The sequence below is a fragment of the Symphalangus syndactylus genome, chromosome 14 (assembly GCF_028878055.3).
Source record: "Symphalangus syndactylus isolate Jambi chromosome 14, NHGRI_mSymSyn1-v2.1_pri, whole genome shotgun sequence".
Taxonomy (NCBI): Eukaryota; Metazoa; Chordata; class Mammalia; order Primates; family Hylobatidae; genus Symphalangus; species Symphalangus syndactylus.
Genome location: NC_072436.2, coordinates 12559399 through 12584069, shown reverse-complemented (window position 1 = coordinate 12584069; position 24671 = coordinate 12559399). Strand labels below are relative to the sequence as shown.

The window sequence follows — 24671 nt, the reverse complement described above, 5'->3', positions numbered from 1 at the left end:
TTTATTAGCTCTACAATTTTATGGATTTCTTAGGATTTTCTACATTCAAGATCACCTTATTGTAAACAGAGATAATGTCTTCCTTTCCACTTTGGGAGGATTGCTTGGGGCCAGGAGTTTGAGACCAGCCTGGGCAGAAGAGTGAGACCTCATCTTTACAAAAAGTACAAAAATTAGCCAGGTGTGGTGGTGGGTGTCTGTTGTCCCAACTTCTCAGGAGGCTGAGGTGGGGGGATCACATAAGCCCAGGAGTTTGAGGCTGCAGTGAGCTATGATCATACCACTACACTCCAGCCTGGGTGACAGAGCACGACCCTGTCCCCGCTCCAACCTCCCCTCAAAATGATCACGTAAGAGCCTTTCCACTGTGGGGTGACAGTTGGTTCCTCATTTGCTGCGCTATCATTGGTTACTTGGGTCCCAAGGGGAAGGTTCTAAAAGCCCCAGGTACCCTGAGGAGACTTCCAGAAATTCTATGGCAGTTGGAGCTCCTTGAGGGAAGGAAGCCATTTTCTTTCCTGGTTTGGTAAAGAGTTGCTCATCAGTTTGTGGGAGAAGCTGTTTGCCTTCAGCTGGTGAGCAGCCTTCAACTGTGCTGGGGGAGTCGGAGCCCAAGCTGGAGGGAGCGGGGAGGCCTTCAGAGGATGGAGGTGGGACCCAGGCCCTGGCAGACAGCAGACCCTCCACTTACCCCAGAAGTGGCTCTGCTCGCCACCACGAGCCGGTCATGGCTCTGGGCCCCCGAGGCTGGCTGCCCCCTACCAGCCTGACGTCTTCCAGGGCTCCAGACTCCTCCCTGCTCCTGGGAAGGCCTTGCGTCAGCCCCCTGGCTTCTCCTGGAAGCCCCCAGCCCCTTCACACTGTCTGGTAGTGGCCGTTTCCTTTTCTCTTTTTCTCCAGCATTCATCTCTATCTTTCCCATCCTCTGAACTTTACAGTCACAGGAGCATAAGCACACACCACTTTTGGGCAACCTCACTGCCGGGGCACCCCCCATGGCAGGGCCGAGGCAGGTGCCAGCACCGGCTAAAGCACTCCCCGCCATCCCTCCCCACCCCAACCCATCCACAGCTAAAAACTGCACACTCTCAACCAATTCTTTTGTTCCTGCTCTGGCAGAACAGAGATTTCCTGCAGTCCCAGGGATGGGTGGGAAATTGGGGAGCCCGGGAAACAGTTCGCACCTGTTTCTTGCACTCTTAACAGATACCACGGTGTAACGAAAGGCCAAGATGACAATGGCCCCAGACGTCAGACTACAGTATCTGGAGGAAGTTGCCTCCATCCTCTTGAAGTTCAAGGCGGACAAGTGGAGCAAGCTGGTAGGCGCTGAGGAGAACATGGCCCTGTTCACAGAGTTCTTTGAAAAGCCCGACGTCCAGGTGCTGGTGCTGACGCTCAATGCGGCCGGCATGATCATACCCTGCCTGGGCTTCCCCAAGTCCCTCAAGTCCAAAGGGGTTTACTTCATCAAGAAAAAGCCCGAGAACATCAACAGGGACAACTACAAGGCCCAGCTCCTTTACGGCGACATCAGCCACACGCCCGTGGACCAGCTAATGGCGGTGGTGGAGGAGGTGAGTGTGTCCAGGCTGGCGTCCGGGGTCTCGAGCACCGCCAACTTCTCGGGAGCGGCCTTGAGTCCTGCTGCTCAGCCTGTAGTCCCTGGGCCAGCAGCAGCTGCAGAGCCGGGGAGGGACTGGAAATGCAGGCGCTCGCTCCGTGTCCACGCTGACCTGCTGAGACAGACCTGCTTGCTTTTGGTTTTTTAATTTTTTTTTTTGAGACAGGGTCTCACTCTGTTTCCCAGGCTGGAGTGCAGTGGTGGGAGCACAGCTCACTGCAGCCTCAACCTCCTAAGCTCAACCAATCCTCCAGCCTCAGCCTCCCGAGTAGCTGGGACCACAAGCATGCACCACCACACCTGGCTAATTTTCGTATTTTTTGGTAAGAGATGAGGTCTCACCAAAAAATAGCCTGTTGCCCAGGCTGGTCTCAGACTCCTGGGCTCAAGTGATCCTCCTACCTCAACCTCCCAAACTGTTGGGATTACAGGCATGAGCCACCATGTCCGGCCACAGACCTGCTGTCTAACAAGACCTCCAGGTGGTGCTCATGCCCTTGAAGTGTGAGAAGCCCGGCGCATCCCCTTGTTCTCTCTAAACAGCATTGGGACTGCCATGCTGTGCCGGGGACGGTTGCTGCCTACGGCCTGGGAAGGTGGGGACTGAGTAGCGGCAGATCAAAATTGGTTTCCCCAATTTTGAGACTTTGTGTTAAAAAGGGGGAAAAAATGGAGTGTCATTTTATGTGTCCCTCTGCTGTCACCCTTGGCAGGTGCTGTGTCGGGGGCGGGGGGGCGGGGGTGGCACACTTTGGAGAGTCGGACCTCCAGAATAGGAGTGCCTTAGCCTTCCTGGTCATCGCTCTTCTCACCTGCAGCACAGGGGCCTGTGTGCTCCGCTTGTGCACCAAACATTTGCTCACAGTTCTGGAGGCTGGAGGTTGAAGATGAAGGTGTCGGCTGGGTTGGTTTTCCCCAAGGCCTCTCTCCTTGACTTACAGATGGCCATCTTCTCCCTGCATCCTCATGTGGTCGGCCTTCTGTGCATGTCCAATCTCCCCTCCCCATGAGGACACCCATCAGACTAGGGCCCACCCTAGTAACCTGATTTTAATTGCTCACCTCTCTTTTTTTTTTAAGACAGTATTTTTGCTCTGTTGCCCAGTCTGGAGGGCAATGGTATGATCTCGGCTCACTGCAACCTCCGCCTCCTGGGTTCAAATGATTCTCTTGCCTCAACCTCCCAAATAGCTGGGATTATAGGCACGTGCCACCATGCCTGGCTAATTTTTATATTTTCAGTAGAGATGAGGTTTCACCATGTTGGCCAGGTTGATCTCGAACTCTTGACCTCAGGTGATGTGCCTGCCTCGGCCTCCCTAAGTGCTAGGATTTACAGGCATGAGCTACCACCCCCAGCCCTTACTCACCTCTTTAAAGACCCTATCTCCAAATAGTCACTTTCTGAGGTGCTGGGAGTTACAGCTTCAGCAGATGGATTTGGGGGACACAGTTTGACCCGTCACTGTCCTCCTAGGCTTTTAGCAATGAGTGTGTGCTATGGGTGCAAGAGCTTGGGGGTGGCTTTGGCACCACCAGGACAGGGCAGTTGGTATAAACTCCATGACCGGCCCCACCTCCTTCTGGAAGAAGGACCCAGTTTTCCCAGGGCTCCAGACACCGGGTCTTTGGAATACCCCTGGGGACCTGGCTCTGTGCGGTTGCCGAGCTGGTGAAGGCACAGGACGCGGAACCACAGAAGTGTATCCTTTTAGGTCATCTATCCTCTGTTAAACCAAAGCGAGAATGTGGCTGGATGGCCCCAGGTGGTCTCGGAAGACATCGTGAAGCAGACCCAGAGGCTGAAGAACGAAATGTTCGTGATGAGTGGCAAGATCAAAGGCAAAACCCTGCTCCCTATCCCGGAGCACCTGGGCAGCCTGGACGGCACGCTGGAGTCCATGGAGAGGTGTGTGGGCCCGGCTGCTTCCAGCCGCCACTGGGTGGGGAAGTGACGCATGCTTGACTCCCACCCCCGACCCGTTGTTTCCCTGCAGAGTGGCTTCATGTGTTAAATACAGGGAAACGCAGGGCAAGGTGGTACATTAGGTGGTGCTGAGACTCAGGAAGATGAAACCAGGGCAGGGAGGGAGCAGGCTCTGCAGCCCCTGGGGCTCTGGCACCTGCACCTCACTGGGTCACACATGTGTGCCGGTCCAGTCACCACCCAGCAAGCAGAAGGTGTCCCACCTGTCAGCATGGCCAGGAAACAGGAGGCGCAGCTTTAAGATGCAGGACACGGTCAGTGAGTGGGAGTGGGAGGGACTCTCAGCAGGTACATGCAAGTCTGTGTAGAGGCTGCGGTGCCCCAGAGGCCCTGGGAAGCCCAAGGGACTCCAAGGTGTCCCTTCCCACCTGCCTTGCCACAATTTGCAACCGCCCTGATATGTGAGACCCTCGTGACAATGAGTTCCATACTTTGCCTCATGTGGGTAAGTCCTCCACTGATCATTCACGAAGCCCCAAGCACCATGTCTGGTGGTGACACCAGAGGAGCCATCTTGAATAGGGTTTAAATAGTGTTTGCTTAATTCTCTCCCTCTTCCTTGGAGGTGAGTGCCTCCAGGCACTGGCATCTCTGACCACACCCATTATTTCCCTGGCGTCTTTTCCTAGCTGGGAGTCTTGGGAACTTCTTTAGCCTCCCCGAGGTGGCTGGAGGCACCAGGGACGTGAGGCCAGACAGTGCTGCTTCTGGTGGTTTGGGATTGGTGGGTAGAAGGCTTCACGGGAGAGCTTGGTGGGACCCACGTGTGTGTCGCCATGAGAGCAATGCCCCAACCTTCTACTGGGCAGGATCCCCTCTTCACTGGACAACTCGATCCTGCACACCATCGAAACCGTCATCATCGACTGGTCCCACCAGATCCGGGATGTGCTGAGCAAAGACTCAGCCCAGGCGCTGCTGGATGGGCTGCACCCCCTGCCCCGAGTGGAGTTTGAGTTCTGGGACGCTCAGCTGCTGAACCTCAAGTGCATCCATGAGCAGGTACGGCCTCCTCTCTCCTGTGGGGCTGCAGCCTCGTCCCAGCTGGGCGACCGGGCCGAGCTCTCCGCCCCCCAGTGCCAACCTCCCAGGAGTCCTGAGGGCTCTGATGACCTGCGTAAATTCTGCAGCTCCAGCCAGCCACAAGGTCAGGTTGGTCTCGCCTTAGGGTCTTCCAGGTCAATGAAAGGTGGATCTTCCCTCTCCTTTTTCAGCTAAACAGACCCAAAGTGAACAAGATTGTTGAGATCCTAGAGAAAGCCAAAAGCTGCTACTGGCCAGCCCTGCAAAACATTTACACCAGCGTCACTGAAGGTGAGCCTGTGACCCCGCCGTGAGATCTGCACGAAGCGTTCGCGCCTCCCGGGAGGGCTGGGTCGGGCCTGTTACCAACCCTAGGACGTTGGCCTCCCTCTGCAAGCAGCTTTCTCAGCCCCCTCCACCTGAGAAAGACCCGTTTCCTGAAGGAGCAGGTCTCTGCCCATGGAGGCGCACCCGCATCGTTTCTGAGCGATTTCTGCTCTCTTACTGGTGGGCGCTTGTTCTTGTTCCATGCAGGGCTGAAGGAAGCCAATGGTATAGTGCTGTATTTGAAGCCCCTACGGATCCTGTTGGAGGAGATGGAGCAAGCCGACTTCACGATGGTGTGCTGGCAAGGGAGAGCCGACTTCGGTGGGGAGGGTCTTGTTTCTTTTCTTTTTCTTTTCTTTTTTTTTTTTTGAGAGGGAGTCTCGCTCTGTCACGAGGCTAGAGTGCTGTGGCGCCATCTCAGCTCACTGCAACCTCCAACTCCCTGGTTCAAGGGATTGTCCTGCCTCTGCCTCCCAAGTAGCTGGGATTACAGGCATGCGCCACCATGCCTGGCTAATTTTTGTATTTTTAGTAGAGATGGGGGTTTCACTATGTTAGCCAGGATGGTCTCGATCTCCTGACCTCGTGATCCGCCCACCTCGACCTCCCAAAGTGCTGGGATTACAGGCGTGAGCCACCACGCCCGGCCTGGGTCTTATTTCTTCAAGGCATGTGGGGCCGTGGGTTTCTTTGGCTGTCATCAGATGTGTGGGCCCAGGGAGTCGCCTCTCCCCTCCTCTTTGGGAACCCTCTCCTGGATGCCCAGTGATAGCCATGGGGAGGGGAGGGCTGGGACACTGGGAAAAGATGCAGAGGCCAGTCCCCTCCAGCGCGCCTGGGCCTGTCTCCCCGCAGCTCCCCACCTTCATCGCCAAGGTGCTGGACACCATCTGCTTCATCTGGGCCACCTCTGAGTACTATAACACACCTGTCAGGATCATCGTCATCCTGCAGGAGTTCTGCAACCAAATCATCGAGATGGTAACCCTCCACTGGCCCCCGGGTCCCCTTCCTCCCCTCCCGGCTGGGGCCCCTCCCCAGTTCACTGTTTTCCTGCTGCCCGTGTTCCCCAGCAGTTTGGAAGCAGGCCAAGATGTCAGCATAAGCCTTTTCAGGCCCCAAGCTGAGATGGAGCCCTCCTCGAGGCTACCTTGAGTTCTTCTAGGGAGGGCACTGAGGGAGAAGAAAGGGAAGACGGGGACAGAGCAGGAGGTCTGCCCTGAGTCCCAGCACCCCAAGACCCATCCAGTGCTTTGTGGGTTTCTCTAACCCCACATCAAACCACCTTCCGTCTCCCTTAGCCAAGATTTTCTTTCCTTCTTCCCATTCGTAAGCACCTGCTAGCCAGCCATGGCGTTTGAGCTGAAGGGCTGTATCCCTGCGCCACCTCTGTATATTAAAGCCATGCTGTGGCCCCGTCTGCAAGACCAAAAGGGCACTGGGGTCCCCTGTCCCTGGAGGGCATCTCATCATCTGCGACCCCCACCCATTTATGCTGCAGCCTTGGCAAAGGATGAGGGGCCGATGAGGGGAAGCAGCTCGGTCCCCTAAAAATGGCCCAGCAGTGGGCAGATAGGAGGGGTTATTTCGGATATCCATACGTCAGAACAGATCATAGGTCCTGCAGGCGGCGTGCCTGGATGTCACCCCGAATGGCTTGTCAGAGCTTTAGATGTCCGTCTTCTCTTTTGCCCAGACGCGAACTTTCCTGAGCCCGGAAGAGGTGCTGAAGGGCCTGCAAGGCGAAATCGAGGAAGTGCTGAGCGGCATCTCCCTGGCTGTGAACGTGCTGAAGGAGCTCTACCAGACGTACGACTTCTGCTGCGTGAACATGAAGCTTTTCTTTAAGGTATCCCTTCCTTGCAGGGCAAGGGCCCAGGCGAGACAAGAGCGAGTTCATATGGGCCCCGATATTTGAGAAACTGGGGACATGTGAAGCAAACGCGGTCTCATCTCTTTCTCTTCTCTAAGGACAAAGAGCCCATGCCTTGGGAATTCCCTTCTTCTCTTGCCTTTCACAGGATGAATTCCTTCTTCCACCGCGTCCAGACCATTGAGGTAAAAACAGAATTTCGTGCATCTTGACCTCCACTTCCCAGACTGCTCCTACCCTAAGACACCTGCAGCATCCATCCCTTATCCCCCTTGCCAATAATCCCCCAGGCAGAAAATAAGTCAGGCCCAAACATTTGTTACGGAGAAACCAAGGCTTTGCGGCAGCATCCGCCGTGGCCGGAGCTGTTAGCCAAGAATAAAAATGACCCACTTTGGGTGCTTCTCCCCTTATCTCGTGCATTCTGTCACGAGAAGGTTACTGGTAAGTTAAACCACCACGTTCAGGACACCTGGGGGCCAACAGCAGTCACTTAGTTGGACTCCATTATTACAAATGGAGACTTACGAAGGCCCCGGTGCAAGCACCATGTGGATACACGGAGTGATGCACAGCAGATAAAAACTTAAAAATGGTGCATGGCCAAGCCCAGTGGCTCACACCTGTAATCACAGAACTCCGACAGGCTGGCGAGGGAGGATCACCTGAGCTCAGAAGAGTTTGAGGCTGCAGTGAGTCATGATTGTGCCACTGCAGTCCAGCCTGAGTGACAAAGTGAGACCCTGTTTCAAAAAAAAAAGTTTCAAGGCGATTTTCTCTGGGGCTCTGGAGAAGAGATGAGAGGGATGAAGATGTAGGGCAAGAAAGTTTTACCTTTTGTATCTTCTGCATGGTGTAATTTTTTAAAACTTTGTGCACGTATAACTATAACTCACATCCTTAAAAAGGGGGAAGATCATCTTGGAACCGTAAAGCATTGACTTTAGGGTGGAACTCCATTGTCAGTGGCTTGGGAGAGGCTTGTCCAGTTCTCATCTACACCTCCTGGGGGGCAGGGGAGGGAGGCCCGCTCAGGAGTTCAAAATTGCAGTCACAGAGCGAGGACTCATGCCTGAAATCTCCCAGACCGAGAACGTGGAGGGTCGCAGTCACATTTCTGGCCAAGGAGTTCTGGTTCCCACATGACTGATTCTGAATCAGAAGGAAGATTCTGGGCAGGAGGGGACTTTGGAGGGGGAGGAAATGGCTTTGCTGTCCACCCCCTGACAACAGGCCATGCCAGCTTGTCTGTGTCCTCCACGTCGGGTGGAAGAGTGAAGAGCTCCCAGCCCTCGGTGCCTGTCTCCTCGGGATGGTGTTGGTGCGTGGTCTGATGCTTCCTGGACTTGGGAGAATAGCACCAACCTCAGCCCCAGTTTAGGGGAGTGATGTCAAGTCCACAGGGAGATCTCCAGTCTAAACTCTGCCTGCACTGTGCCTGGTACGTGCAGGGGCACAGAAGAGCATCCGGGGAGCCTTGGAGACCTCCTTTGGGAAACAAGAACTGCACACACACAACCAGCTAACGGGATGGGCCTGAACGTGACTAAAGCAAACACAAGCGGTGCAGATGGGAGACCGGGCCCCTGGGAAGGAATGCATTGCTATGGGCCAAAATAGTCAGGGAGCACTTCACGGAGAGGAGGCATGAGCCACACCTGCGAGGAAGCAGAATTTTCTACACGTGTGTCCATCCAGGCATCCCAGCCGCTTTCCTCTTGGATCACCTTCAGGACATGGCACTCTGCATAGGATGGTCTTCCAGGTAGCGGGGAATTTAAAGCTTAGCAAGAGCATCAGAAATCTTCAGCACCATTCCAACTGCTTCCCACAGCGGAGAAAACGGAGGTCCCAGCAGAGCATGATTTATTTAGAGGTGCGGTTTGGCCAGTCTAGGGTCAGGACAGGATCCCAAACTTTGTCCTCTCCAGCTCCTCCTCATTCACACCTCATAGATAATTCACAGAGCCCTTCCTTCCATTCCCTCTTTCTGCAGGGGATGGAACATTTGCTTAAAGAACAGCACAGACACAGAGGGTGTCCTCCTACCCCCACGGTTGGTGTCTCCTGGGGGCATTTTGCTCTCTAGCTCCTCCTTCCTGCCTGGGGTCAGGGCTCATTTTGTATCTGGACCCGTGAGTTCGGTTGTGAAGATGAATTGACTGTGTTTTTGTCCTCCTCTAGGAGCTCTATAAAACGGCGATTGAGTTTCTGAAGCTGGAGAAAATCGAGCTTGGGGGCGTGCATGGGAACCTCCTTGGGAACCTGGTGACCCAGATCTATGATGAGGTCTTTGAGCTGGTGAAGGTTTTTGCCGACTGCAAATATGATCCCCTGGACCCTGGAGACTCGGTAGGTCCTCAGGCAGGCTCGGATGAACTGGACTCGGTGAGAACAGCACCAGCCTTGGTACCAGCTTAGGGGAGTGATGGGAGGGCACACGGAGGAAGCAGGTGCTGGGCGATCCCAGGACTTTCAAACTGTAGAGCAGTCCCCACAACAGTGAGTGTATTCAGCTGTGCCTCAGTCCCGAGTCCTCTCAGCGGGACAGGGGCTGGAGAGGGTGCCCTTGGCTTGCTTTGCACGCTGATGACAAGGTTGACATTTCCATTTGCTTTTAGAATTTTGACCGTGATTATGCTGATTTTGAGATCAAAATCCAAGACCTGGATCGGAGGCTGGCCACGATCTTTCGCCAAGGATTTGATGACTGCAGCTGTATCGAGTCCTCTGCAAAGGTAAGCATGCAGCGGAGACGCGGAGCTGGAGCCTGGCGCCCTTGGTGGTGGATTCATGTCGAGAACGATCTTGGAGACCATTTCATCCTCTCCATGTAGAGCTGATGTCCAGGGAGGGAGGGCCCTTTCTCCTGCACCTCAGAGTCAGTCAGCTGTGAACACCCAATGTAGCTCCTGATGGTTCTTACTGCCACATCTTAGAGGAAGAGGAGGAGGTGAGTGTGAGATGGCATTATTTTACTGATACTTCTTATGCTCGCTCAGAAAAAAAGGGGACCATTTATTCTTGATTCAGTTTCCCACTATTCAAAAGGTTGGTGTAAAAAATAAAATTCACGCAGATTTTGGCCTACTGAGCTGAATTTATACAGTTCCTTCGTCCATGCAGGCCACTATAACAAATTGCTGTAGACTGGGTGGCTTAAACAACAAACATTTCATTTCTCTCAGTTCTGGACACTGGGAGGTCCAGCAGACTTGGTGTCTGATGAGGGTCTACTTCCGTTCCTAGATGGCCATCTTTTCATTTGGTCCTTACGTGGCAGAAGGGGCAAGGGAGGTCTCCGGGGTCTCTATTTATTTTTAGTTTTAAGGGGTTTTGGTTTTTTGTTGTTGTTTTTTTTGTTTGTTTGTTTTTTGAGATGGAGTCTTGTTCTTGTTGCCCAGGCTGGAGTGTAGTGGCACAATCCCAGCTCACTGCAACCTCTGCCTCCCGGGTTCAAGCGATTCTCCTGCCTCAGCCTCCCTAGTAGCTGGGATTAGAGGCACCCGCCACCACACCTGGCTGATTTTTGTATTTTCACTAGAGACAGGGTTTTGCCATGTTGGGCTGGTCTCCAGCTCCTGACCTCAGGTGATCCGCCCACCTCAGCCTCCCAAAGTGCTGGGATTACTGGCGTGAGCTACCACACCTGGCCTAGTTTTTGTTTCCGCAGAGACAAGGTTTTGCTATGTTGCCCAGGCCCGTGAGTTCTGGGCTTGACTGCTTCCAGGGCCCCTGATCTGAACTGTTTAGCCAGACCAGCTCCCATGACTGTGAAGGCAATCAGGTTGGCCTGGGCTGGTGGTCATCTTTCAGGAGGATGTCAGGGCTAAGGTTGCTAAGGACAAAGATCTCTCCCCCACAAATGTCAGGATGTTCCTTTGCCCTTTTGAACGGTCTTGCAAAAATGCAAATACAAGGGAATTTGAAGCTCCGCAAATTAAGGATCAAGTAAGTCTTGGATCGAGTTGGTATTCCAGGCAAAATATCAATGAATGCAAATTAATACAGTACCTCCTTGCTGTGGTTGAAAAAATTATTCAGTTATACTTGCTAAAGCAAGATGATGCTGACTTGATTCAGACCTTATTCACTATTTATACCATCTCAATAGATACAGGCATAGGGAGAGCGATGGAGCTCAACTTTGAATACACTGCAGGTAAGTAGGAATTTCTAGCAAAGGAGCAGGGTGAGGGTCAGTGGATGGAAAATTACTTAGAGGGGACGTCAGGGGTTGGGGGATTCTGGCTAAACCAACTTCAAGATTCTAGCTGGAGGCAGGTTAGGGTAATCAGACATCCCCTGGGGGATGGTGGAAGATGGAGACCCTGTTTGAGAATCTTTGGTTAAGCAAAGAATCTGGCAATGTTCCCTTCCTCAGAAGGCTCTTCTCCAGGTAGCTGCATCTCTAGTTGCAGGGTCCTCACTTCCTTCCTTCCATTCAAATGCCCCCGGGCTGGTCCCTTCAGCAGCAGCAGCCTGCCTTCCCTTCTCAGCAATGGCCCTCCCTCATATTCAATTGTATACTAATGTCTGTGTGTTCATTGTCTTCCCAACTAGAAGGTAAACTCCCTGAGGGCAGGCACTGGATTTGAGTTCCCTTAGAACTGAGCCTAGCACAGGGCAGGTGCTTTTGAGTATTTCCTGCTGTGCAGAACTGGCTCTTGTCAAGGGAGGCTGGTTGTTCTGGATGTTGTTGGGAGGTAGTTTCGCTCTAGCATAAGCCTTCCACGTGGAGCCCCTGAAGGATAACACAAAAGTGTGAGGACTGCCCCAGCGCAGAAGGGTCCCAATGGAGCCAGTTCTTTCATTTGGAAACTTCACTTTCTGGTCTCCAAAATTAAAGATGGGGCACAGGCCCATGGGCTGGGCGGGTGGGCGGGCAGGCAGCTGGCTTCTGCGGCTCCTGCACCCCTAACGCCGGCTCCATGGGGAGGTGATGTGACTCCCCACTGCTGTGCTGACAAGGAAAACCTGAAAAATTAAGTAACTGGTCACCCGGCCAGGGCCAGACGAGTCCCCAGAGTCTCGCTGTCCCCAGCATGGAGATTCCGCCCCCTGCATCTAGTTTGGCACAAGGGGAAGAGCAGATAAGGACCAGCGTATGGGTCTGGGCTGAATGTCCACCAGGGTTCACTAGGGGATCCAGCAGTGGGGAGGGAGCTGGGTTGGCAAGTTCCCCTTTGTGAGCCCTCGGGAGCCCTAGGCCCCTACCCTGTGAGGGGCAGGAGGTCCTGGAAGAAACCCAACCCGGCTTCTGCAGAATGGAGCCAGCGAGGAACCAATGCAGTCACCCCGCCCCAGGCTTTCCCCCACATCCCTGGCAACTGTTAGGGTCAAGAGGGGCTTTTGGGCTCTAAAAGAGTCTCTTTTTAAAAATTTTCACGTATGTTTATGCTCAATTCAAAACAAAAGGAGGGGGGCTGTGGGGAGAAATAACTCCTGTAACCTGTTTCCATGACCATCTGTTCGCATTTCTCTTTGACCTCAGAACATTTTCCCCCTGGTTTGACAGCCCTGTGCTCTAATTAGGATGGGCCCTGGGGTTTCTTTCCCTTCTGTCCCTTCCACCCCTGCCTGTTCCAGAGTTAGTTCTCATTATCAGCAACTCACACACAGCCAGGAACATTCTAGAGCAATTTTCCACATGAGCTCTTCTTGGCAGAAAATAGAATTTGCTTCCTTTCCAAAAGTCCTTAAGCCAAAAACTATAGAAACATGAAAAGCAGGAGAGAGAAATGGGAAGACAGAGAAAAATAAAAATGCCTCCCGCCTCGGCCCCTCAAAGTGTTGGGATTACAGGTGTGTCGGTTGTCTGGATGATGGGTCTTCAGGTTTTTTTTTTTTTTTTCTATTTGTCTGACTTCCAAGTAAAGCAATCTACCTGCATTACACAATGGTCATAAACCATTAAGAAGAACATTTTTTTTTTTCTAACTGCCCCATGTCAATGCTTTGAACAAATGAAGCTGGTGACCTCATACGTCAGCAAGTGACCTGGAGGAAGGCACGGTAGCTGGCAGGACACCAGCGTTTCCGTGTCTGCCTGAGAGTCCACGGCTGCTCCATTTGTACAACCCACAATACAAATAGGTCCAAGGGTGACACTTTTTTTCTAAGCCCAGGAGAAATCAGAATTTGGGTAAGGAAGGTTTGAACAATTTTGAAAAACACAACTTAAAAATAGCCGCAATCTTGCATTTGGGAAATCTGTACTTTTTGGGGCCTGAAAAATCTCCCTCTCTTCGCGGTCATGTTTTGGTCTTTCCTCCCGTGGCCATTTCTAGGGACAGCGGTCACATTTCTCAGACCCAAGTCTGGGTCAAGTCTGAGACGCAGGCTCACTGCAGCAGGTCCGGCCCCACTGGGTGTGGGTTATGGCAGCCCCAGGAAACTCTCACGGATTTCCCACTCACACCCAGCACTGGGGGGACCCTGTTTCATGTGAGGTCGCCTTCCCTCTCTCTGGTCGCCCACCCACTTGGTCTGACCCCTAGAGCTTTTTCAGAGCAAAACACATTTCCTGGTAGTGGTTTTCTTGCCTGAGCTGCCCCTGAGAGCGGCAGTATTCTTCCTAAGAGGAACACTTCTTGTGGATAAAACATTTCTCCATTTATCTTTATCAGAGTAGAAGCCCAGGTATATAAATGCAACATTATGGCTACTTTAAAATGGTTTACTTGGAGTTGTTTTGGGTTTGTTTTTTCTGGAGACAGGGTCTCACTCTGTGGCCCAGGCTGGGGTGCAGTGGTGCAATCTTGACTCACTGCAGCCTTGACCTCTGGGGCTCAAGTGATCCTCCCATCTCAGCCTCCTCAATAGCTGGAACTATAAGCGCACACCCAAAAGAATATAAAAGCTGGATCCAGCTAGTTTCATGTATTCTTTGTTTTTGTTTGTTTGTTTTGTAGAAACAGGATTTTGCTATGTTGCCCAGGCTGGTTTCAAACTCCAGGGCTCAAGTGACCCTCCTGCCTCAGCCCCTCAAAGTGTTGGGGTAACAGGTGTGATACATGGTGCTCAGCCTATTTTTTAATTGTTTAAATCTTCCTTACCAGAATTCTGATTTTTCTTGGGCTTAGAAAAAACTCTTGTAGCCCTTGGACTTATTTGTACTGTGGGATCACAAGCCAAGTATTTGGGGACTTGGCCTAAGTCAACGGGAAAAGCATAGAGGCTTCCATTGAGCCAGCTGACACGCACACAAAGGTTCCGATGGATTCCTTTGTTTTGGCAAGGTACACATTGTCTTGCTCCTGAAGGTTGGCCCTGCCCGTTTTGTCCACAGCCACAGGCTGGGGAAGGAGAGGGGACTGTGGTGAAGAGGCTCCCTTGTCCTTTCTCCTCAGCTCCTGTGCATGTGTGGGGGCCTCATGGAGCGGCCCCTGATTCTTGCTGAGATGGTATCCAGATATTCAGTCATGCTGGAGCTGTTTGACGCTGAGCTAGACAACGCTAAGATCTTGTACGATGCCCAGATGGCGGCCTCCGAGGAGGGGAACATCCCCCTGATCCACAAAAACATGCCTCCCGTGGCCGGGCAGCTCAAGTGGAGCCTGGAGCTGCAGGAGAGGCTGGAGGTGTCCATGAAACACCTGAAGCACATCAAACACCCGTGAGTCCCAGCCCTGGCCAGGGGCAGCCAGGGGCAGGCACCCCGCCTCCATGGCACGGGAGAGCCAGAGGGACTGTCGCAACCCTGAGCAGGACCACCCCTCCTGTCGATCAGACCATTACCTCCCAGAGCAAAAGCCCAGAAGAGACCCTGTCTGGTCCTCCCTCCTCCCATGATCGCCTTCTCGGTGGGAGTGCTCAGGGGGAATCTGACTGGTCCCCACCCTTGCCCGCTAGCCTGGTAGACATGAAGACCACCCAGGCAGGAACAGGAAAAGGCTGTGTATGCAGTCGAATGAGCCACTGTTGTGTGCACTTGATCGAGTCTCCTGGACAGCCAGGGGCCGGGGAGGCTTCACGGTGGACGCAGGGATGGCTGCAGGGGAGCCCCGGCTTGGCCTGGGGAGGCCAGTGCAGCTGACCAGGAGGGGGACCTTTTATGTGGTCATTTGGGGGGTGTATTTGCTTTCATCTGGTTGGCCCCAGGTTGGAAGGGAGAAGGAAAGTTGGAGAGGGGCTGGCAGTCATTCATCCAGGCCTGGCGGTCAGGAGCCGGTTGCCGCGTGGGTTCTATTTTGGCCTCCTGGGCTGGTGGCTGCAGACTGCAGGTCGGAGTTCCATTTGAACATTTGGTCTGGCCACTGCTCGTTTGCATATTCAGTCTGTGAGCCTCGAGCAAATGGGTGGCCGGCTGCTTCAGCACCCCGGATCGGACAGCAACAATGGGACATGCCGAAGAGATCCCACAGGAGATATCCAGTAGGACCTCGCCTTCCCGCTCTGATTCCAGGGTCATGTCTGGAGCAGAGGCCAAGCTGATTTATCAGAAGTATGACGAGATGATGGAGCTGTTGAGGTGCCACCGCGAGAAGATCTACCAGCAGTGGGTGGCGGGCGTGGACCAGGACTGCCACTTTAACCTGGGGCAGCCGCTGATTCTGCGGGACACCGCCAGCAACCTCATCCACGTCAACTTCAGCAAAGCGGTGGGTGCCGGGAGTGGGGACCGAGTCAAAGGCTCCTTGGGAGTGAGGGGGAGGGCCTGCCAAGTTTCCCTCAGCACGGATATATGGAGGTGGACGTTTATATCACAGTTAGCCTAAAGCTTTGCTTTTTAAGTGTGTCCAGGATATATTTAAGACATGAAGGAAGGCAGAAGCAACTTTGACAATAGCTTCGATGAGTATCTTCTTGAAAGCGTTCATGTGATCACAAGAAGAAATGTCAATTTGAAACTATGGGGGAAAAAAAGTCTTTGCCGAATCTAGACAAATGCGCTGGCTGGTCAAGGCAGGCACACTGGGGAGAATTCACACTTGTGGGCTCTGGGATGTGGGTTCTGTGGCTAAAACCCGGAAAGTTTGGATGAACAGAGGATGGAACCCAATTCCTACAAGCACAGCCCCAGAGCTGCCCAATCTGCACATGGGAAGGCGGGGAAACCAGAGATGCGGCTCTTTGGAAATCTTCCCACTCACTAACATTCATTCTTTCATTCACTGAATACTTACTGAGCACCTACTACGTGTATGTGCTTGGGATAAATTAGTGAGCCAGCCAGACAGAGAGCTGTCTGTCCTGCCCTCCTGGAGCCAACCTCCAGGCAGGAGGGCAGGGAGAATGATCAGTTAGCATTCACGAGGGAGTCAAGTGTATGACATGGTAGAGGGTGCAACAGGTTCCGCAGAAGGAAGAGTAGGAACGGCAGGTTAAGATCAGTAGAGCTCGTAGAAGGGGCAGGTGCAATTTTAGATGTGAGCAGAGACTTGTGGGGAGGTCAGAGTGCCGCTGAGCAGAGATGGAGGGGACAGCCTTGCAGCAGAGCACACGGCTAAAGTAAAGGCCAGGAGGCGCCCGAGAGCCTGGTGCAGTCCAGGAGCAGCAAGGAGGCCAGTGGGGTGGGGGAGTAGGCAAAGGGGAAGGTCGTAGGAGAAGAGGTGAGAGGTGATGAGGAAGGGCCCCATGGACCACAGAGGGACTTGGAGTTTGGTTTGAGCAAGATGGCAGCCTCTGCAGGGTATCGGACAGAGGTATGCCGTGATTAGATTTCTAGTTGTAAAGGACCCTTCTCCACGCTGTGAGGTGCGTAGATTGAACGGAGCTGGGGCTGGAGGAAAGAGCAGGAAAATCAGTTGGGAGCCTGTTGCCACAATACAGGCAAGAGATGACAGCTGGGAGGTGGTGGCTGGAACCAGAGTGGCAGCAGTGAAGGTGGTGGTGAGCTTCTGGACTTGATCATAGTGCCATGGAGACTCCTAGTAGGTTGGAAATGGAGCGTGATTGGAAGAGGGGAGTCAGTCCCAATGTTTTGGGGTCAGGTGAGTAGATGGGTGGAATTGCCATCGGCCAAGAGGGCAGGTGGGGCAGAGGCCACAGGGGAGGATGGGCTGCTGTGCTTTAGACTTGTTGGGTGTGAGATGTCACCTGGATATCCAAACAGAGGAGCTGAGTAGGCGGGTGGATACAGAAGGCTAGAAGTCATGAGAGATGCTGGGGTTGGAGACATAAATGTGGGAGCCATCCACACAGAGATGGTACTTGTAGCCATGACACTGGACATCTCATTACCTCATTCAGTGGAGATGACAAATGAGCTGGCTTGTCAAGGCGTTCAACTGAGGGTAAATTGAGAAGGAACAAGGTCTATGGCTCCCCATCATGGACATCTTGAGATTATCAAAAGAGACTAATAATGGTGACCAGGAATGTCTAGTGTCCTGGAAGCCAGGAGGACACTGTGTGTCCAGGAGGAAAGAGTGCTAGCTGCTGGGGGATCCCATGACATGAGGCCCGTGATGTGACCAGTGGATTCAGCAATATGGAGGTTATCTCAACGTTGAGAATAGCTTTGTGGACAGAAGCACTGTTAGAAGGGATGTCCCTGTGGTTGATCTCTGGTCATAACGGGGTGAAAGCAGAGAGAAAAGGGAAGGTTAGATTCTAGGGAGGACACAAGTGACCCGAAGTCTTACTCCAAACCACTTGGGGGTAGTAGGTAGGAGAGGACAGAGATAAGAAAATTAGGATGATGTCAGCCACCCATGGTGATGATGATGTCGTCATCTACAATGATGACATCATCCACCCATGAGGATAATGTCACCCACCCATGGTGATGACAATGATGTCATCCACCCATGAGGGTGATGTCATCCACTCATAAGGATGACGTCAGTGCTTTCTGGCTCAGGATCAGCCAACAGGGTGAAAACATCCTGGTCCTGCCAGCAAACACTGCCTCCCACCAACTTTGAGATCCCCCCGGCTGTCAAAACATCCCAGGGCAGATGCTCATTTCTGTTGCTTGAACACCGCACTGTTGACATGATCAGCTGACATGTTCTTTGATCTTTGTTTGTCATTTAGTTGGTGGCAGTTCTGAGAGAAGTCAAGTATTTGAATTTCCAGCAACAGAAAGAGATTCCAGACAGTGCAGAGAGTCTGTTCTCAGAGAACGAAACTTTCCGGAAGTTTGTGGGCAACCTGGAGCTCATCGTTGGCTGGTATAATGAGGTGAGTTGGTGAGTTGGTACTATTCCTGATGCAGCTTTGTTTTGTTTTGGTTTTTTGTCAAGTTTCAGTTTGTTGTATTTCAGAGATGTGGCTCTTCCTGGGAAATATTCCCATTCACTCAAATTCATTCTTTCATTCACTGTATGCTTACTGAGTACCTACTATGTGTATGTGCTTGGGATAAATTCGTGAGCCAGGGAGTCAGAGATCTCTGTCCTGCCATCCTGTCCTGCCTACACCCAACAACTGCTGGTGTAAGATCTCCAAGTGGAACAGAATTAAATTAGTGTGTATTTTAATGTTCAGACATGGTTCAAGCCAGTCTTCATTATTCATGCAAATAGCAGCAGCAAAGATAGTGATGACTCAGAACAGCTGGTGATGAAAATCTTATTCCCACCGGGCTTTGGCTTACGTTACTTTTTTTTTTTTTTTTTTTGGAGACAGTCTCACTCTGTCACCCAGGCTGGAGTGCAGTGGCACAATCTCGGCTCACTGTAACCCCTGCCTCCCAAGTTCAAGCGATTCTCCTGGCTCAGCCTCCTGAGTAGCTGGGACTATAGGCGTGTACCACCACACCCAGCTGGTGGTAGTAAAAATACAAATAATTTTTGTATTTTTAGTAGAGACAGGGTTTCACCACGTTGGCCAGGCCGGTCTCGAACTCTTGACCTTAGGTGATTTGCCCACCTCGGCCTCCCAAGTGTTGGGATTACAGGCATAAGCCCCCAAGCCTGGCCAATTACATGATTCTTTATAGATCCATTTACCCTCCTGAATATATTTTGGATAATATTAAAGTCATTCAACATTGCTTCCATTACTTCCATTAATGTGGGGAGGACTGGATGGGCATTTCCTGGAACCCAGAGTAGGATTATCATGAGGAAGCTGTGTGTGAGGGGCTGGGAGGTGGCAGTCCCCGCTCAGCTCTTTGGTTCAAGAACTCCTTTTTGGCCTTGGCTCCTGGCATCCATCTGATCTAGGGACCTGACACAGTAATCAAGAGGTTGACTGTGGAAAAACTTCCCAGTAATTGTTGGAGGTGGGGGGTGGTCCCATGTAGCAACACAGGGCTTGTTCAGAGCGCCTCCTTCCTGGCACGAGACCCTGGAAGCCGAGTCGGGAACCAGAGGGGAATGATACCATACGTGTTCTGTTTTGGCTGTCTGCTTTCACTCGGTTAATTATTTTGAGTTAATCTACATTGTTGCATTTAGCACCATTCTTCTTCTTTTTAAGTTTAAGTCTATTTCTGAGTAGCAATGTGTTGCATGGATATAGCACTATTATCCATTCCTCTGTTGATCGACATTTGGGTTGTTTTCAGTTTTCGCTTTTACAAATAAAGCTGCTACAAACATCCCTGTACAATCAAGAGGGGCCTGGAGAGCGTGGCTGTGGGGCTCAGCGGGCAGTCACTGGGCTTGTCCTCCTTCTAGACACCCTTTCTTATGGACCCCACTCATATATCCTGGGAAAGGCAACCATTTGTACCATACAACCTTGACCCCACCCCAAGCCACAGCAGAACGGGGCCAGTCTGGACACTGTTCATTTCCTGTTGCTGCTGTAACAAATCACCACAAACTGAGTGGCTTAAAATGGCACATATTTCCTACCTTCTAGTTCTGGAGGTCAGAAGTCCCGAATCTGTTTCATTCTGCTGGAGTCAAGGCATCCGCTGGGCTGCCTCCTTCTGGAGGCTCAAGGGGATGGTCTGTCTCCTTGTCTTTTCCAGCGTCTGGAGGCTGCACCTTCCTGGGGTCATGGCCATTGTATTAGTCAGAGTTCTCCAGAGAAACAGAACCAATGGGATAGACAGATGGGAGGATGAAGGGATGGATGGATGGATGGATGGACAGATAGATCGGTAGCTAGAGAGATAGGAAGGCAGGTAGATGGATGGATAGATTATATGGGTGGATGAATGGATAGATAGCTATAGATGGGGGGATGATAGATACAGATGGATGGATGGAGATGGTTGGATAGACAGAGATATGGACATGTATATATGGAGATTTATTGGGAGGAATTGCCTCACACAATTACGGAGGTTAAGAAGTCTTACAGCCTGCTGTCTGCAAGTTGGAAACTCAGGAAAGCAGGTGGTATTACTCGGAGTCCAAAGCCTGACAACCAGGGAACAGATGGTGTAAATCCCAGTCCAAAGGCTGAAGAAGATGAGATGGCCCAGCTCAGGCCATGAGGCAGAAACAAGGGGTGAATTCCTGCTTCCTCCGCCTTTTGTTCTATTCAGGCCCTCGACGATTGGATGAGACCCACCCACACTGGGGAGGGCTATCTGCTTTCCTGAGCCCACCCATTCCAATGCTTATCTGATCCAGAAACAACCTCACATGCACCTCAGAAACCATGTTTAATCTGGGCACCCTGTGGCACAGTCCTGTTGACAAATTAACCCTCACGGCCACATTATTTCATGTTCAAAGCACATCACTCCAACTTGTGCTTCCATCATCACACTGATGCCTTCTCTTTTGACCTTCTTGCCTCTTTCTTTTTCTTTCTTTTTTTTTTTTTGTGACGGAATCTTGCTCCGCTCCCCGGCAGCTGCAGCAGGGCTCCCCAGATTCTGATCACCAGGGGCCCTAATATCTTTGTCCACGGTCCATTCATTAGAAACACAGCACCTTTCTCCAGCTGGTTAGATTCTGTCTAAAGAGCTCCCGCCTTGGACTCCAAGTATGGTAGAAGCACCGTGATTTAGTCACGAGCACACTAAAGAGGTGTGTTCTGAGATTCTCTCACGCAGGGTGTAGTCTCAGAGCAGGGTTCCTCGACTGGGAAGAGACCACTGTCCTTGTCATTGTTTAACAACCCAACCCTGATGGATGGAATCATGCTACACATCGTCTTGCTTTGTAATCCTGTCGATGCATCCTTTACTTCTGTCTGGTTTTCAGCCGGTAACGGCTCTTATACTCTATTTCTCTTTCCTACCCACCTATCCTAAGAGTTAATGGTCAGAAAACACTCGAAGGCATGGGTGGGGGTACACTATTTAAAGTACCAAAATGGGTTGGGCACAGTGACTCATGCCTGTAATCCCAGCACTTTGGGAGGCCGAGGCGGGTGGATCACTTGAGGTCAGGAGTTCGAGACCAGCCTGGCCAATGTGGTAATACCCCATCCCTACAAAAAATAAAAAAATTAGCTGGGCGTGGTGGTGGGCGCCTGTAGTTCCAGCTACTCGGGAAGCTGAGACAGGAGAATCACATGAACCTGGGAGGTGGAGGTTGCAGTGAGCCAAGATCACGCCACTGCACTCCAGCCTGGGCGGCAGAGCGAGACTCTGTCTCAAAAAATGAAGTACCAAAATGTATGTAAAGAATTATTCTGAAAGGCAAATCAGCATCTAGTGTGCACTTTTAACTCTGTGATTCCATACTTCATGTAGAAGGGTCCTTGAGAAGTCATGAAACAAGATGTTGCTTGGTACGATGAGATTCTTAGGCCCAAATGGTGCTTATTATTTAAGGGAATCATAAAAACTTCTCCCTTGTTTGTTCATTTTTGTAAATTCAGGTTTTCAAGCATTAAATTAATTTCTTAGGGCAAACTAGAACAAAACTATATAGAACCTATGCTTTTTTTTTTTTTTTTTTTTTTTTTTTTGAGACAGAGTCTCATTCTATTGTCCAGGCTGGAGTGCAGTGGTGTGATCTTGGCTCACTGCAAACTTCACCTCCTGGGTTCAAGCGATTCTCATGCCTTGGCCTCCTGAGTAGGGATTACAGGTGCACACCACCACACCGGGCTAATTTTTGTATTCACCAGGCTAATTTTTGTATTTTTAGTAGAGACAAGATTTCACCATGTTGGCCAGGCTGGTCTTGAACTCCGGACCTTAAGTGATCCGCCTGCCTCGGCCTCCCAAAGTGAGAAACTATACTATTGTTAACACTGACCCATTAACAACTTGAGTAGTTTCTCTGCAGATCCTGGGTTTTCTGTTGTATAACTAGACTTCGGGCTTAAGGCTGGGCACCATGACTCACACCTGTAAATCCCAGCACTTTGGGAGACTGAAGTGGGAAGATGGCTGGAGCTCAGGAGTTTGAGACCAGCCTGGGCAACATACCAAGATCCCATCTCTATATTTCAGAAGATAGAAAAAAAGATTTTGAGCTTTAGATTTATGACCAGGGGAAAGGGTCTGAACCCAGAAAGGCTCAGTGATCCACATGTATTTCTTTGGCTTAGAATCATAAAAAGAAATCAAATACAAAACGTTTGTGATTATATATTGAGGATTTATGTATTAAAAGTAATGGCAAAGATGGCAATTACTTTTACACCAACCTATACACAGTTAATTCTTAATTAGTCATGGTATGGGCTAGAAAGAGATAGGAATACTATAACGTAAAACAGTAACTGTACATAAATCCTCAGTGATAAAAGTCATTCTAAAAATTGTGGAGTGTCCTGAAATACGGTTTCCAAACAAAAAACAATCATCATTGGCTTGGTTGGTGTATTAGGCTGTTACATTGCTATAAAGAAATACTTGACACCTGGGACTTTGGGAGGCCGAGGTGGGCGGATCATTTGAGGTCAGGAGTTCAAGACCAGCCTGGCCAACACAGTGAAACCCTGTGTCTACTAAAAGTACAAAAATTAGCCAGGCTTGATGGCGCAGACCTATAATCCCAGCTACTGGGGAGGCTGAGGCAGGAGAATTGCTTGAACCCGGGAGGCGGAGGTTGCAGTGAGCCAAGATCATGCCACTGTCCTCCAGCCTGGGTGACAGAGTGAGACTCCAGCTCAAAAAAAAAAAAAAAAAAAAAAAAAAAAAAAAAAAACACCTGAGACTGGGTAATTTATAAAGAAAAGAGGTTTAATTAGCTCATGGCTCTGCAGACTGTACAGGAAGCATAGTGGTTTCTGTTTCTGGGGGACCTCAGGAAACTTGGAATCATGGTGGAAGGTGAAGGGGAAGCAGGCACGTCACTTGGCAGGAGCCAGGATCAAGAGAGAGGTGGGGGAGGTGCTACACCTGTTTAAAACCCAGATTGCATGAGAATTCATTCACTATCCCAAGAACAGCATCAAGGGGATGGTGCTAAACCATTCATGAAATCATCGTCCCCATGTTGCGGTCACCTCCCACTAGGCCCTGCCTCCAACACTGGGGATTACGATTCAACATGAGACCTGAGTGGGGAAACAGATCCAAACCGTATTAGTTGGTGTTGAGGAATAAAAGTCCTTACCAGAGAACAATTTAAAATCTGGTTGGAGTTGGAACATAACCTGTCACCTCTGTTTTGCAGATAAAGACTACAGTGAAGGCAGTAGAATTTCTACTAATAAAGTCAGAACTGGAAGCAATTGATGTCAAGTTATTGAGTGCTGAAACGACGTTGTTCTGGAATGGCGAAGGTACGGAGGCCACATTCCTCCCACCTTGAGTTAAACTTGGGGGTCCAACCTGCCCAGCATCTGTCCTCAAACACCACTGGAGTGGCCACTTCTGTCTCCTGGCTGCATGGATCTGCTTTAACTGCAAGGGGGCTAAAGGATAGTTACTTCCACCTGCTTGCCCAGGCAAAAAAAAAAAAAAAAAAAAAAAAGCCCAACTGTGTCACTTAGAAATGGAATCCGGCAAAGACTCCCTGGGAACTGTCAAGGGGTGTTTCCAAGGTTCCCAGACTGGGCTTGCTGCAGGCCCAGTTTCCACTGTTGGTTTATCAAGCATGCACAGAGCATGCACAGCTGGTGAGCAGAGCAGGTGCACATCTTGGCTAACTCAGCGCAGACATCAGGAAAGTAGAAGTATAGTCATGAGTCCCCTTCTTCCCTTCTTTCCACCACTGGACGAGGCAGAAGGCCCCCGACCCCCTGGCCCCATCTCTGATGCTCCCAGAGGTGGAACCCTTTAACATGAGGAGTCTGGGGCTCCTACGTGGGGTGAAGGGTCTGCATATTCTCCAAACCCTATGTCCAAAGGGACACTATATTTGTGATTCCTTGGCGTTTCATTTCAGAGAATTTCCGCTCAATGATTTCTTCTGGGTATCATGTTCCAGAATAGGAAGATTATTTTCCCAGGGCTGTCTTGTAGTGATGAGTGTTATGCCAACCCAAGAAAAGTTTTCATCCTGCTGAATTGTTTTTTTTTTTTTTTTTCTGAGCTAGAGTCTCACTCTGTCACCTGGGCTGGAGTACAATGGCACAATCTCAGCTCACTGCAACCTCTGCCTCCTGGGTTCAAGCTATTCTCCTGCCTCAGCCTCCCGATAGCTGGGATTACAGGTGCCCACTGCCATGCCCAGCTAATTTTTTGTATTTTTAGTAAAAACGGGGTTTCACCATGTTGGCCAGGCTGGTCTCGAACTTCTGACCTCATGATTCGCCTGCCGTGGCCTCCCAAAGTGCTGAGATTACAGCTTGAGCCACCGCACCCAGCCTGAATAGTTCGTTTTGTAAGATTCCATTACGCTTCCATTTTAGGTGTGTTTCAGTACATTCAAGAGGTGCGAGAAATTCTGCACAACTTGCAGAACAGGATGCAAAAGGCAAAACAAAATATAGAAGGAATTTCCCAGGCTATGAAGGTAAGCAAGGGGCAGAGCACAGAGCGGGGCTTCGTGGGGGGCTGGGGCTGCCCTGGGGCAAACCAGGCTGCGTAGAGGCCCATGGAAAGTGCTGCGATGTGTGGGGCGCAGTGTTCTCCA

At 51.1% G+C, this 24671-nt stretch overlaps 1 protein-coding gene across 1 annotated transcript in view; it reads left to right on the top strand.

Annotated features, from left to right (window-relative positions):
* The first annotated feature begins 476 nt into the window (after positions 1 to 476).
* DNAH17 (dynein axonemal heavy chain 17) overlaps positions 477 to 24671 on the top strand; it is a 152947-nt gene continuing 128752 nt past the window's right edge. Inside the window, exons 1-16 of the mRNA XM_055240980.1 lie at positions 477 to 575; positions 1207 to 1577; positions 3340 to 3533; positions 4421 to 4613; positions 4826 to 4925; positions 5169 to 5254; positions 5817 to 5942; positions 6658 to 6810; positions 6933 to 7019; positions 9019 to 9186; positions 9456 to 9572; positions 14187 to 14452; positions 15242 to 15437; positions 17818 to 17964; positions 23268 to 23376; positions 24448 to 24551. Coding sequence (XP_055096955.1) covers positions 1233 to 1577; positions 3340 to 3533; positions 4421 to 4613; positions 4826 to 4925; positions 5169 to 5254; positions 5817 to 5942; positions 6658 to 6810; positions 6933 to 7019; positions 9019 to 9186; positions 9456 to 9572; positions 14187 to 14452; positions 15242 to 15437; positions 17818 to 17964; positions 23268 to 23376; positions 24448 to 24551 — 2391 coding nt within the window. The 5' untranslated portion in view covers positions 477 to 575; positions 1207 to 1232. The remainder of the gene's footprint in view (positions 576 to 1206; positions 1578 to 3339; positions 3534 to 4420; positions 4614 to 4825; positions 4926 to 5168; positions 5255 to 5816; positions 5943 to 6657; positions 6811 to 6932; positions 7020 to 9018; positions 9187 to 9455; positions 9573 to 14186; positions 14453 to 15241; positions 15438 to 17817; positions 17965 to 23267; positions 23377 to 24447; positions 24552 to 24671) is intronic.